This window comes from Microchirus variegatus (genome assembly GCF_963457635.1).
Source record: "Microchirus variegatus genome assembly, chromosome: 6".
Lineage (NCBI taxonomy): Eukaryota > Metazoa > Chordata > Actinopteri > Pleuronectiformes > Soleidae > Microchirus > Microchirus variegatus.
Window position 1 is genome coordinate 13418686 of NC_139807.1, and position 15579 is coordinate 13434264.

The 15579-nt window shown below is 40.4% G+C and overlaps 1 protein-coding gene across 1 annotated transcript; it reads right to left on the reverse strand.

The window, feature by feature from the left end:
• Positions 1–560: 560 nt before the first annotated feature.
• Positions 561–1826, reverse strand: adra2db (adrenergic, alpha-2D-, receptor b; the record flags this gene model as incomplete). Its single annotated transcript, XM_083890697.1, has 1 exon — positions 561–1826. The coding sequence occupies one exon, from the start codon at positions 1824–1826 to the stop codon at positions 561–563; it is 1266 nt and encodes a 421-aa protein (XP_083746823.1).
• Between the last annotated feature and the right edge of the window lie 13753 nt (positions 1827–15579).

Below are 15579 nucleotides of genomic sequence, written 5' to 3' on the forward strand. Positions count from 1 at the left end.
AGTCAAGATGAATCAGAATGATTTTACATTCAAACCGTACAACACATGTGACAAACCCTGTTTCCTTTATTTTTCTTTCTATGAAACCCGCTCGCTCATCCCTATGCATATATTTTATGGATGGTGTAGACTTTTCTTCTATTGATCTCACCATGTAATGCACTGGGAGCCAGCCACCAAGCACTGGAATCCAAAGGACTTGGATTTCACCCTGCAGCAGATCTGCTCTCCTGCTCGCTGCAGCATCAAATGTGGCTCTAACACATGCACTGCACGATTTCATTTCTGGATCTCAAGTGGGATGGATGAAAAAAACAAAACATGTTTGGTTCTGTCTAAAAACAATCTTCAGATGTTTTTTTTTTGCTCAACTTTACACTTTATTCATGGACATTCAATGTGTACACAAGACTGGAACTTTTTCCCAATAAGATAATAGTTACAGGACATTAAAATGATTTAGGGAGGGGAACTAATCACAGAAGAGGAATGAGTTCCTTCCCAGTACTGTCCAATGAGAGAGGCAAAAAAAAAAATCAATGTGTGCCTTTAAGTGCTAATTAAGTGCGTTTTGAAGTTCTGCATACGATTTTCTTGAATGCTTTTCTGAAATCCCTGTTGAAAATAGTGTATATTATTGGGTTCACAGAACTGTTGCAGTAGCCAATCCAAAAGAAGATGTTAAAAAGTGCACCGGGGATGTAGCAGCTGTCTCTGCAGATCGCCCGCAGACTGTACGTGAAGAAGAAGGGGAACCAGCAGAGCACAAACACTCCCATCACGACCGCCAGCACAAAGGTGAAACGCTTCTCCCGCATTTGAGCCACTTTGGTCTTGTTGACCAACTGTGGTCGCTGAGCTGGGATCTTCTGCTCCGGGTAAAGCTGTGACGCCCGGGCTGATGCCCAGGAGAGGCGACAGTTCTGAGGCGGGCAACAGTCCGACCCCTCCACCTTCCTGCGCTTAGAGAATCGATTATTGCGGGGTTTAGTGTCTGACTGACAGCAGCTCTCCTCCAGGTCTATGTCATCCAGCTCCCCTTGCCTTTGCTGGTGACTATCCGAGCCTTGGCTACTGGGGCTCTCTGTCTCAATCCTGTCCTTCCTGACGAAGCAGGTCTCAGACTGAGACGGCTGCCTCTCCAGGCCGTTCTTGGCCACAAACACAGTGGAGGAGCGCTGCTTGGCCACTTTATAAATCTTACAGTAGACCAGAATCATGATGAGACCAGGGGCGAAGAAAGACACCATGCAGGATGACAGGATGTACCAGGTCTCGTCGTTCAGCAGACATTCCCGTTCGTCATGTTTGGTCATGAGGAGAGGAGGGAAGGAGATGATCGCTGATATTACCCACACTACAGCAATCATGGACTTGATGCGCTTCGGTGTGCGCTTCAGGTTGTAACTGACAGCCTTTGTGACTGACCAGTAGCGGTCCAGGCTGATGGCGCACAGATGCACGATCGATGAGGTGCAGAACAACACGTCCAGGGCCAAATAGAAGGCGCACCAAGTACTTCCAAAGTACCAGTATCCCATGACCTCGTTTGCGAGAGAAAACGGGATGACCAGCGTGGCCACCAGGATGTCCGCAGATGCCAGAGAGACCAGGAACAGATTCTGTGGCGCACGGAGAGCCCGGCTGGTCAACACCGCCACAATCACCAACACATTACCGACAATGGTCACCGAAATGATCACAGTCACCACCAGGATGATGAGCGCAGTGGCCGCCTGCGTGTGAGGCAGAGAGAGCGGCGCGTCCGTGTTGTTCTCATCTTTGGAAACGTTCTCTACCAACAGATTTGACTGGGCTAAATCCATGCTGGCTCCAAATTGTCCTTTCGTATCATGTTTGGCGTTTTGCACCCGTCGTCCTTACATAAAACATCTAAGTCCGGGTGCGCGGCGCTGCCTTCCACGGAGGAATGGATGTGCGTCGCGCGTAATGCTCCTGGTCAGCGCATGCAGACAGAGCACCGCCACGAAAGACACAGTGCCCGCACAAAAGCTTCTTCTCAAGCAGTAAACCCTTCATCACATGTCCACATAGTTCCCACGCAACCACCGAGCAGCGACTATGTGTCACAAATATGAGAAGATTCCAAAGAGTGGAGTCGCTCCCCCAATGTCACATCGCCGTGCGTAATTCTGCTCCTGTGTTTTGGTGAGCAGCATCTCTGGAAGCTGCACGTGAGATGCACACTGCTGTTGGAATGAATGTCCACACATGAGCGAGGTGACATCACTCGGAGCTCAGAGGACCGACCCATCCCTCAATTTAAAGGAGAGAGAGCGAGGGAGAGAGAGAGAGAGAGAGAGAGAGAGAGAGAGAGAGAGAGAATAGGAGCGTTAATATTTAACATGGCCCCAGAGCAGTCTGTGTTTGATGCACACTCACACTTTGATGTTTTCCTCATTTTCATATTTTTTTTACTTCGTTGTGTGCACCATATGCAGTGACCCGTCATTTTAAAAACGATAGGCCTATTGCAAACGTGTCCATGCCACTGACGGGCATTCAGAGTGACAGGACCATTACGAGTCACTGATGATGATGAACTGAGGTTTCTGTGAAATTCCACAGCCCTTCGAGCCTATTCATCAAAAGCCAGCATCAAAATAAAACCGCAGCAATTGATAAATCTGTACTTTAGGTACTTTTGTCATGGTCCACTTCTGTCATGGAGGCACAGACTGGTTTATGAACCCTCACTTGTGTTATTCACTGTAATCTGGAATTGTTGTAGGAGACACAGATGAGACCACATCTGTCTGTTTGATCTGGCTGTTATGTAATGTATAAAGTTATGTATAGACCCACACTCATTGAGGTCATTGTGAAATGATGTTACATAAAAAAAAAGGTGTCAAGTAGTGTTATTCCTTTTAAGTATTTATTAAGTAAACTGCATGTGCAGTTAAAGGTTTTTGATGGATGCCAACATGAATGTTGATGTGAGTGCGTCTGCGTTCATCCACGACAGTTAAGTCGTCTGCAGGCTCAGTCAGGACACCCTTTAGTGGCTACAGGGAGATTTTAAAAAAGTGGGAATTTGCAGAGAAATGTTCAGTCACAGAAGCAGACAGGAGTCTGAACGTGGGCATGAGGCTTAGTGAGTGTGACGTAGATGATCCTGTCGGTGCGACTCTTTTCAAACTATTTCGAGCACAGATCCACCTCGCTGGTGACACTTTGCATCGCAGTGCAGTAACAACATTATAACAGCATGGTAATACTTAGTATAATGGTAAAGCCATCTTATTTCTAATATAAGTATTATTATTTCTTTATAATACTTGGTAATAATAACGGTGGTAAGAAATAGGAGTCGTACTATTTAATTAGTAGTAATGAGAATTATTATTACCATGTTATATAGTTGAAATTCATTGTCCCATATGTTCCACACACATTTTCCATTTTTTATTAGCACACTATTACTTGGTGATGGCTATAGACACATGCATGTAGTACAATAATATTACTTCTCTATGACAAAATCATAACCATACCATTACCATATTGTTACTGCACTGTAATGTAAAGTGTTACATTTATTGATTACAGGATGGAACTGTAGATTTACTGGCAGTAGATCAAAAATCTGGAAAACATGCAGTAACCAAGTGCAAGACAGCTAAATAAAACAGGAAGGAATGTAAAGGGAAGGCAAAGAAAATAATAGAATAGAAAAAACTTGAGAAGAATAATGAAACAGCCAAAACAAAAGGCAACTGTCCATATTTCTTACATTATCTTGTTTCCTCTTCTCTTGTCTCAGTCTAATCTCAATCCCCAGGATGAAAAATAAAAAAGTGTGAAGATCATCTAAAGGGTGAGTGTCACTATATAAATTTATAACCGATCTGCAGACATTATCTTAAGGTTTTACCGTCTGAGCGAAAAACGAATGAAACACAATTGAATCCACAAACACAAAGCAGCTCTTCACATGCAGACAATAACACTCTTGTGTCTGACTCTATAACCTCGGGGGATTAAAGACATTACGTCGAATTATAATTACTACAAATGAGTCTTGTTATGGAATCCTCCAATGTGAGATGTAATTATGTTGTTTTTGTTTGTTTTGTTTTCATCTGTGAGCTTTTCTGAGCATTCAAAGGCGATCAACACATGAATAATACTCAAACGTCTCAGCTGCTTTTGAAGTCATGATTAAATTGGATTTACAATGATATACGTACACCAGAGAAATATACAATACCTCCTGCACTTGTCGCTTTAATCACGCCCTCAAATAAAAATAAAGTATTCATCTATTATTAACTTGTTTGTCACCTTGTAGGTGTTATCAGATAGTTTTGCCTTGTAATTGTATTTCTTTCTACATGGTAACACCGGATTAACAGAGAAAGAACAAACATCTCAGCAAAACTCTTGTTGTCTGTAATCCATCCATTTCAATCTCAGCTGACAGGGCGATAGGCGGGGTACGCAGTTTGTCAGTCCATCACGGGGCCACATATAGAGACAAACAACCACATTCACTCTCATATTACGCTCAATTTACAGTGTCCAATTCACCTAATCCCCACATCGCTTGTTTTTGGACAGAGAACCCGGAGAAAACCCACGCACACACGACGGAGAACATGCAAACTCCATGCAGAAAGGCCCTTGTTCCAACCATGGGCTCAAACCCGGGTTTTCTTGCTGCAAAGGCAAGAGCGCTAACCACTACACCAACCGTGTGGCCATTGTGCGCAATCCATATTTGATAAATACAGAATTTACATGTACATAAATGGCAAATAATCTCATTCATTCATTCATCGTCTACCGCTTTATCCTCCGCATGAAGGTCGTGGGGCTGCTGGTGCCAAGCCCAGCTGACATAGGGTGAAAGGTGGTGATCGTGAACAATCATTCACTTACACACTGTGTGTGTGTGTGTAAATAATCCCATGAAATACAATAATACATTGGCTTTGTAGGTATGTGTTGCACATATACTGCATTTACCAAAAATAAGGCATATTGGAGAATAACACGCATGTATAGACCCACGCTATATTTTTTTCACATCCCATTTTCTTGACACATTTTAAAGCAGTAAATGACTCTGTATATGAAAACAACCACTCACACACTCACACGTTCCTCCCCAGCCTGCACTTTCTATTCTCAGTGATACAACAATAAGCAGAATCCTGTTGCGTAGGATCCAGCTTCCTGTTATGATGCAGTCATCGCTGTGACAGTGGGCTGCACGTACGAGCTGGTACAAGCTGTGTGGCTGAGGGTTTTTTACCACAAAATCACCCAAAAAAAAACTACACCGAAGAAAAGTTGCGCCACACGTGACCTCTCCGTGGCACTTTAATTTATGGGCAAAGTTTGAAATATGAGCAGCACTTATGAAGCCACAGATGTGTTGTTATCCACAAACCGCTCGAAAACCATCAACTCATCAATCACTAGAGGTGCACGGCCATTTAACCACTTGTCCCACTGCCAACAGGTAATGTTCTGACTGATGAGGTTTTAGTGATAATTACTGCTCCCAGAAACTCATCATTAGCAGCGATTATTTAAAATGCTTGACAAACACCATTTTCTCTGCCAGTAACTACACTTATTGTAAGCCGCACACACACACATACACATACACACATTTTCACACTTGTGATGGCTGTACTTGTGGATGCGTTTTTTTTTTTTGTGCTTCAACTAAAACAGAGAAATGCTCACAGGAAAGTGATTTTCCTTTGTTGGACTGTATGCTGACATACACAGTGATGATGCTGATAACACTGTTTACCATACAAGACTGTATAGATAAACACAGAGCCCCTGATGGCAGTGTTTCCCTCAATGTCTCAATCCTCTTACCTTCCTGTTTTCTTCCGTGGGAGACTGTTTGGGTTTTGACGTGAACAGAAACCGCTGCTGCGTTATGTAACACTCACAGCAGTAAATGGCTGGAGGTGCTGTGTGAAAACCTCATCTCAGGTCGCAGGTGATTTGTTATAGTAAACGTTGTCTTCGGGGAATTCACCCGGCAGAAATTTCAGCCGTGGCCCACTGGCCCTGGATGATTACTTAAATGCTGTATATATACTGTGTTTATTAACTATACATGTGTGTGTTACAGGATCTTTGACTGGTGTTGTTGTGTACACTAACGAGTGGGAGGACACACCGTGTCTGTGTGTGTGTGTGTGTGTGTGTGTGTGTGTGTGTGTGTGTGTGTGTGTGTGTGTGTGTGTGTGTGTGTGTGTGTGTGTGTGTGTGTGTGTGTGTGTGTGTGTGTGTGTGTGTGTGTGTGTGTGTGTGTGTGTGTGAGAGAGTGAGGTACATCCACGCTGTGAATCACATGTTCTTTTTTACAGAAAACGCACATCTTTTAACATCCTCAACCCTCCTCCTCCTCCTCTGCTGCTGCTGCCTCTGCTGTCACTGGGCTTGGCAGGTTGAGATAAATGCATTGCTGCTGACCTTTGTTGAGAACCAAACAAATAATACTTCCATCACATTTTCCCGCAGTTTCGGACAAAAGCACACTGGAATATGAGAGCGTAACTGTCAGGGTTAATGAAGCCCTGAAGGTCAGACATGTCCCTGTGTCCTCTGACAAAGGTTTTTTATATACATTGAAAGATTCTTCTTTTTAGATCTTTTTTTATTATTATAGATATACTATATATAATTAAAGTATCTTTCAATCCATCTTAACTCTTGAATCTAGATGTAATGTAAAGGGCTTCATCTTTGATAAAGAGCCGTGACACTTCACATCCAGCACAGAAGGGGGAGCTTTTAGAATTCACTTCCGAGGCCTGCGAGAATTAGTTTCCCTCAAAAACACTTCAGAGAATTAGTTCCTTAGTCACGATTTATGTGGAATTACATACGTGTAGCTGCTTAAAAAATGACTCAAATGACTTTAATACACTGTGAGCCTTCAGCTGCTTGAATTTACGAAGAAAAAAAAGGGAATGAGAAGGAAGAGGCAACATGTGGGGATAAGGTCCTCGGGAATGTGGTTTTATCATTCTGGTGACAAAAAAAACACCCACAAAACTTTTAAAAAATCCACTCTCGTCTGCTCCATTTTTGAGACGCGGTGAGTCAGAACTCAGTCATGAGTCAGAACACAATCACAACTGAATCACTGTTGTAAACAAATAAACCTTAATTATCGCATGATGTGTGTGTTGCAAATCCTCTAGTGTGATTTTATTCGTGTGAATTTTCACACGAGTTACGCTGAGAATGAGATTTAAAAAGGCCAATCGCACACCAGAGAGTACAACTGTTAGATGAATGACAAGAAATAATAGATCATGAAATAAAATAAAGTGATTTGACCATGTAGTAGCCCCAGAAAGGCTAAACATTCACATTACACCATAGTTAAAGGTGCATTATGTAATAAATCTAAAGCAACTGATCGTAAAATCCTCCTAATATGTCACAGAGACTCAGGAATAATGTTCATATAACAAACTGAACTCACCAACAACAACAGTACAACCAAAATATTCACATTAAAACAAATCTTTTACAGACTGCAAATCTTGTTTATGTTTTCTGAAATCATGTTTTGGCATGTGGCGCCACCTACCGCCATCTACCAATCATTGCAGTCAGTAGAGTCAGTGCAGTCTAAGCTACAATGGCGGAGAAAACGAAACCTAAAAGACCTCGGTATTTTGAATTTGAGTGTTTTGGCAACATTCTTACATATAGTGTCTTTTAATGCATGTTTAATGTCTATATGATAATTTGGATCATGGATCACTTGGATCATGTGAATCAGGTGATCTGAGACAGAATGACAGCTCAGCATTTCCTCTGGCCTTTGTTTACAGACACTCACATGCTTTGATCATCTATTTTCCTCTAAATGGGAACATAACTTAACCACATTTCCATTATGCTCCATTGAAGAAGAAATTAAACTATAGCACATACGGAGACGAGACCTCCTCAGTACAATGTTTAATGATGTTATAATTCAAGTGACAAGAAGAAGAAGAAGAAGGCTCGTTTTCTCTGAGACATTTTTTCAAACAGAACTCGTTATGCAGCAAAGTGGAACTTCCACATTTTATATACGGTCTTTGTTGTCAACATAAGAAGTGAATTTAAAGATTTCTTTTTTTGGTTTATTTGTTTAGTTTTTTTTGTTGCATTCATTGTCGCTGTCACTTCCCTGTCATTTCCCCTCAGGCAGTGCATTGTTACAATTTGGATGGAAATGGAATCAGAAGTTTTACAACCATGAAAATTGAGTAGACATCCAAACATAGTGAAATGTCCTGAGCTTCATTTCAGCAGCACGGCACGGTCCAATAGTCATTTTTCTACATTATGCATACAGCCTGACCAAATGGGGTCCCTGTGACACCAAATCTGAGTGTCTAATCTCTCCACTTTAGGTGACATTGAATTAGATTACAGTCCTCGTGCTCTCTGTCCTCAAGTGACAGGTTACCGTCAAAAAATCCATATAAGTACTTGTTTACAAACGTTAGCTCTGAACACTGTTAGTATTCAGGATGTCCCTTTGCATGCAGCCACCAGGCCAAGTACTCATTAGAGCATTCACTTTGACTTTGACTTTGTTCCCTGTTAGTCTTGCATCAGCCTGTTTATTTGTGCAATTGCTGTGTTTTACTACCACCAAAAACATCTCTGTTTATTATCTGTAAACATTTCTGTTGGCACACAATGCTGCTCTCTTTTATGATGATTCATTCACTGATTTTTTTTCTCTCTCTCATTATTAGTTGGGGGTCAATTTCTTTCTTAAACTATCATGAAGGTAAAATCAACAAGGCGACGGTTACAAAACAAACTGTAGGTTAACAACACAGACATGATTGGCCTTTGGATTGTAGGATCGTTCAATGTTCTTATCAATATTTATACCAAACAAGTAGTTATATAAAAGCAGACCATTTTTCTTTTTTCACATTGTGTTGCAGTACTGTGTTTTATTGTTACTGTTGTGGGATTAGCTGTCAGCCTCGCTGAAGGCCACCTGCCACGCACACGTCTGACATCAGTGGCTGAAATGACGGATCACTTTTGAATCCTAATGCCACTTTTTCACTTGATCACCTGCTCCTAAAAATGTGTATACGCCACAACTAAAGTTTCAGCTCAATTTGAATAACTTTATTTTTTCCATTAGGAACTTCATTTTTGCAAAAGCATCAGTGTGTGTCATCACACACATCACTAAACATCATCACCCCATCCATCCATCCATCTTCTACTACATTATCCTCCACATGAGGGTCACTGGGGCTTCTGTGCCAATCTCAGTCCATCACAAACATTCACTCACACTCACACTATGGTCCAATTTTCTATAAAACACTATTTATAGACAGTAAATTTAGTATTTAGTATTTATAATACAGTGTGTCATCTGTTTAAATATGTGAAAAATAAAGCAATAAATATAATATAGGTAATGAGAAAGGATGTTAATATACTCACTCAACTCAACTTTATTTATAGAGCGCTTTAGGCAGATATAGCTGGGACAAAGTGCTTAACAATACAATAAATAAAACATGGCACATAAAACATAGGAGACAAAATAAAAACAATTAAACATTTAAAAAATATATATATATTAAAACAATAAAACTATAAAACAATAACAATGTTTAAACAATAAAAAACAATAAAACTATAAAATGTACAGTGACACCCATTAGCTGAAAAGCTATTATTAGCTATTAGCTAATTAGCTATATAACTATTAGCTATTTAGCTAACTCTGGTATAGACCTGATTCTGTACATCATTATACTCAAGTACAATAAAACTTTACAAGCATCCCTCAAAGTATTAATACATAGTATAAAATGAATCTGTGACTTTTATGCACTTAAAAGTGGATTAAATGTGTAAACTAAAACTTCTAGCGTACCTAGAATTAGAAGGCTACTTGCAGTATACTTCAAAGTGTACTTTTATAAACTAAAAGTGGGCCAATTTATACCCAAAAAAATATACTACTTTGTACATAAAAGCATACTTCTGGAAGTATACAAAAACGGTTACTACATTCAAATTCAAAATTCCGAGGTCTTTTAGGTTTTGTTTTCTGACGTATCTGGCAACCCGTGGTCGCTCGGCAGCTGAGACTACTGACTACAATGATTGGTAGACGACGGTAGGTGGCGCCACATGCCAAAACATGATTTCAAAACATAAAAAAAATGTTTAATGCAAATATTTTGTCTGTACTGTTGTTGTTGGTGAGTTCAGTTTGTTATATGAATATTATTGCTGAGTCTCTGCGACATATTAGGATGATTTTATGGCCAGTTGCTTTAGATTTATTATATAATGCACCTTTAATAAAATGTACTTGAAGTATGCTTCTTTTTGCTCAGGTGTCTCACTGTGTCTGGAGGCCACAGCACTGGGATGTGATCATCATGAACTGCCTGACGGCTGGCGCTGGTTCCAGCAGAGAGTAAACATGGCGTGTACTGTGTCCGTGGTGATGCTGATTGCTTTCTTCCTCCAGTCAACACAGTGTCAAGGTTTGGGACCTCCATCCCAGTGATGTGCTGAGTAACCACAGTAAGAGGCTTCATTGCAGCAGAATTAGGCATCTCAAAATTCACACCGCATTTGCCGGTCTGCTTCTCTGACCATGCCTCTGTCCGGTCGACACCCGTCAGCCTGTGCGGTCACAGATCACAAAGTGTGTCATTGGGTTCTGGTCCACCATCATCTCCACCCCCTCCCCCCCATGTCTCTGGACCTGGCACATTCAGTCAGTCAAATTAAACCTGTTAGGATTATTATTCTTCCGTCCTGAATGTGATGGCAAAGTGAAGTAGGGCATGTGACAGCCCATGCTCTGAACAGCTGAAAAGCATGGCATGGATGTGGACAGCAAACCCAAAACTTCACGGGGGTGGTTGTTGGACACTTTTCAAACAGCGTCCCAATCTCACTTTATCAGACCTCTTTTTTTCCCCAGCCATCTCTGTTTCATGGTCTTGTGGTGACAGGTGACACCTGTTGGTTCAGTGTGACCCTCTTTCTACCTGTCACTCTCACACTCTGCTGTTGTCTCATCACATTTCCATGAGATGGGACTCTCGCTCTCTCTCTCTCTCTCTGCTCTGACCATGTGGTACAGCTTTTTTTGGGGGGGGAGACCCAGGCCCGGTGCCATTTTGTTCTCTGTCTGGCAACAGATGCTGTTTAGGTTCCTACAGCATGATCTTTAGATACAACTTGAACCCTGATAAAGAACAATGTGTTCATCGCCATTCCACGCCAATGATTTTGCATCTTTAGTTTGCACATCGTACTGTATTATTCTTCCATTATGTGTTTTTGACAGATATATGGAAATACAAAAATAAAAAATAAATATAAAATTGTACAGTACTGTGCAAAAGTTTCAGGCACCACCAGCTCTGTTGTTTTTTCTGTCTGTCAAATTCTGTGATCATTGGAATTCGGAATGAAGTGATGTGACTTAAAGCTGCTCTTATATATTAGCGAGCTGTCGATGAGTTTAACTCATCAATGCAACATGTGTGTGTAATACTCAAGCATGTCTTGAATAAACCAGGCGTAATAGATGTTTTTTTATAGCAGATATTTCTTTAAATGAAATAGCAGGACAAACACAGGATTTACCAGTAACATGAGTTAAGGTTCCACTCCAGTATTAACAGAGCTGTGTTATTGTTCAAGTGTAAGGGTAGACCACGCTAAATACTTCACACCTGAAGAGGATGTTTTTTTGTTTGTTTTTTGTTTTTTTTTAAATGTTCCTGGATGTGTTCCAGTAAAGTGAAATAGAAATAATGATCCTCTATTGTCGTTATATCATTGCTAAATCAACAAATCGAATGGTGGCTTAAGACTTCTGCACAGTACTGTGTATGTATATATATATATATATATATATATATATATATATATACATATATATATATACACAGTATAAAGTATATATATATATATATATATGCTTTTGAACAATATTCTTTTACAGATTAAAGCAGTGTGACACTTTCTGATAAGTGATTGAAATAAAAGGTCAAACTTGCAAACAAATAATGATAACTATCACAAAGGCCTGACGACATTATAACAAATTTGTGTGGCATTTATTCATCATGTCATCGTTGTCGTCATTATGACAGTTTCAAACATCATTCGTCCAACTGTTCACTTCCGACGTTATTTCTCGCCCTCTGAAGAGTTGCACAAATCCTCGATTTGCCAGGCCAGCCTGTCTCCGAGCAGTAATGACGCCGGTCGCACGCTCCGAACAATGACGGTCTGTTTTCTGGACACAATGGATTTTCCCCCTGAGGATATTTTATTCGCTAATTATTTATTTAAATATTATTCATCCTCTGCTAAATGTGATAAGACAGCAGATGTGACCGACGACTTCGTGCAGCACAGAGTGTTGGCTCCGCTCATTTGTCAGTGTCACAAAAGAGCCCACTGTCGCAGATAAGGAGAGGATAAACAGTTGTCACCAACTCCATTCTTTAAGACTTTAAGACAAACTAATCCTCTCACTGACTGATGATTCTGCACTCACACTCATCCGTTCATTCACTATCTATACAATGTGTTGAGGGTTTATGGGAGGAGCTAGTGCCAATCCCAGCAGACACAGGTCTTATATGTCTATCACCGGGGCAACATTATATAATGTCAGAAACATGTGACACAGACCACTCAAACTCACACCTACAGCTGCTTTGATTTTTTATTATTATTTTCTTTTCAAGATAACCACATTTCTCATTATCAGTATTTAATAGTATTCTCTTTTGTGAGAATTGAATTTAATTTAGTAGCTTGTTTTGCATATTTGACTTTTTGTTATTGAGTTATGTTTGGGCACCACATACTGCGGTTTGATAATTGCTAAGGGACCAGAATGCACCTGGGTGGGCTAATGGTTTTTTTCACTGGAATAAGAAAGACAGACAGGAATCCCTTTGTTCTTTTCTTTTTCTTTTATGCCTTCAGGCGTGAACTCAATTCATTCTCTGATTCAGCTTTAAAGGTGCCAGCAACTTGAAGATAAAACATGCTTTCAAAACTCTTAAAAATGATTTTTTTGTGTTGCGTAACATGCCCCTGCAGACTTCGCTTCCTGCCTCAGGTGAGTGGTTTTGTTATTCTCTCTGCATTTGAGAATATTTGATCTGATACAAGCCAGAGAAAACAGAAAATAGAAAACTATTATTTAGCTCTTTTTTCTTCTTCTTCCTCCTGTGCTGCAAGTTTGATGTATACCGATTTAGATGAAGTGGACTGAAGTTGAGAAGAAACAATAAATTTGGCGTTGACGTCGCGCCCAGTTCCTGCCTCTGGCTTCTGATGTAAATGGAATGCACCATAATGCATCCTCGGAGATGACGTTGTTTCTGGCATGCTCCAGACGCACTGTGGCCGGTATGAACCAGGCTTTAGATGTCACTGATTCTTAGATTACAGCTGGCAGACACTTTTTAAGACAAAACAAAATCCACCATTTAGCATCTGTACAGCTTCACAATCTACAGCACATGTGTCAAACTCAAGGCCCGGGTGCCAGATGTGGCCTGCGACGGGATTGTTTGTGGCCCACGAGTGATTAATTGGTCTTAAAAATCTGTGTTAAAATAGGTCTATGCTGCTTTGAGGCATGCGTTGACCATAAACTATATTTCCCACGATGCATGGCGATGCATGGCGATGCAAGTGACGGCATCACCATAGCGGACCGGGTTACATCAATCTTACATCTTACAACTTGAATAAGTAATAAATACAAAAAGTTATTATAGCAATATGTTACCTTTATGTTACATTATATTTGGTTACATTTATTTTGTATGCCCTTTGAGGGTAACCATTATGCAGATGTGGCCCTGGAAAATGAGTTTGACACCCCTGCTCTACAGTAACTCCGATTTTAACAAAGCGTTAAAATGGCACCCTTTTGAAAACTTTTTCGTTCTTTCAGGAAAGGCTGTGTGTTACTCTGGTGCTCAAATGTTTAAAGAACAAACAGAAGGCATTACAAAATTTGGTTGATCAAGTGAATTCTTGCTTTTCAAACAAACTCCTTCTATTTCAAGTATTCGCAGATGTCTGCAAACATGTCCGTCTGATGCCAGCTGGCCCGACATTAGACACGACTGGTTCCCAGTGCGAGCAACCGCTAACGAGTGCAGTCATGCTCTTGTTCACCTTGGAAAACCGGCATGTTCTGCTCCCCGATGAAGTAGTTTGTCTTTAATCTGTATCCATGTACGGGCAGCAGAAAGTTTATAGATTCTTCAGGGATTTGAAACATCGAGCTCTCCCTCTCTGTCTTCTATGTGAACTCCAATCACATTTTCTTGCTGAATTAGGTTTGATGTCATTTTGTGTGTCAGAACCAGACCAAGTAGTCACATGAGATAGATGATAACGTTGTCGTCCACGGTTTATTAACCCAATATAAGCAAACCAAAATATGAGCCCCAAAACACTCATAGTGTCATAAAAATCAACAGAAAAGTTGCAATGATTTCCCAAAACTGGCCAGAGAGGGGACACACACACTCACACACACACCTTGACTGACTCTGCTCTATTGCACAACAGCACAATGTCTCATGATGAGATTAATATTAGTAGACTAGACTGACTAATAAGTCTCTCCCTTATGCCATTGCACCTGATCCTATGGGTCATTCATTCTTTCACTTTTTGCACTATTTTCTTTACATACTTTTGTACACTTATTTATGTTGAATTATTTTCGTGTATTGTATTTTGCTGCTGCCACAACAATTTCCCCTTGGGGATGAATAAAGTATTTATATTGTATTCTATTCTATTCTATTCTATTAATAAAGTGTTATGTAATATTACTCAACAGCAGAATGTTATGAATGACTCATCCTACCTGATGTTATTGGTCATTACAGGGTGAAATGACGGCAGCATCTGAGGTTAATACCTCCTTTCATCCAATTTACAACAAGTTACAAGTAACAAGTTACAGAACAGCATTTTTTTTTTTATCTCTCCCTAGAATATCTCAGGCACAAATTTGAAAAATAAATATAAACAACTTTTTACAATATGCTTATCACAATTACACTGGTCTCTCTTATCAACTCAAAACACCAATATGAATTTATGTCACAGCTCTTTATCAAAAGGAAGCAGCTTCGTGACGACCAGCACAACATAACAGTTGTATAATGTTATGTAGTACTGGGTTCATGAGATCTGAATGTTCTTATAGACACAGTCAGATATGCATTGTTGTTTTTTTCCCCCACAGCTGTGTGTTTATATCATTAAAACACATGGGTTTCTATGACAATGTGTTTCTGCTTCATGGCCACTGGCTCACAGAGTATCAGAGATTCATCCTCAGGGATCAGAAGTCATAGCAGCGTCTGTTTGAAGGATGTGTCTTCCTCTTCTCTTCACACTTCACTGTCTGCGAGCTTCCTATGAAGCGCACACAGATGTGCTCTTATAATAAGTCTGCACTCTATACACGACACGAGTGCGCCCTAGTGGTGGTAGATGATATTACAC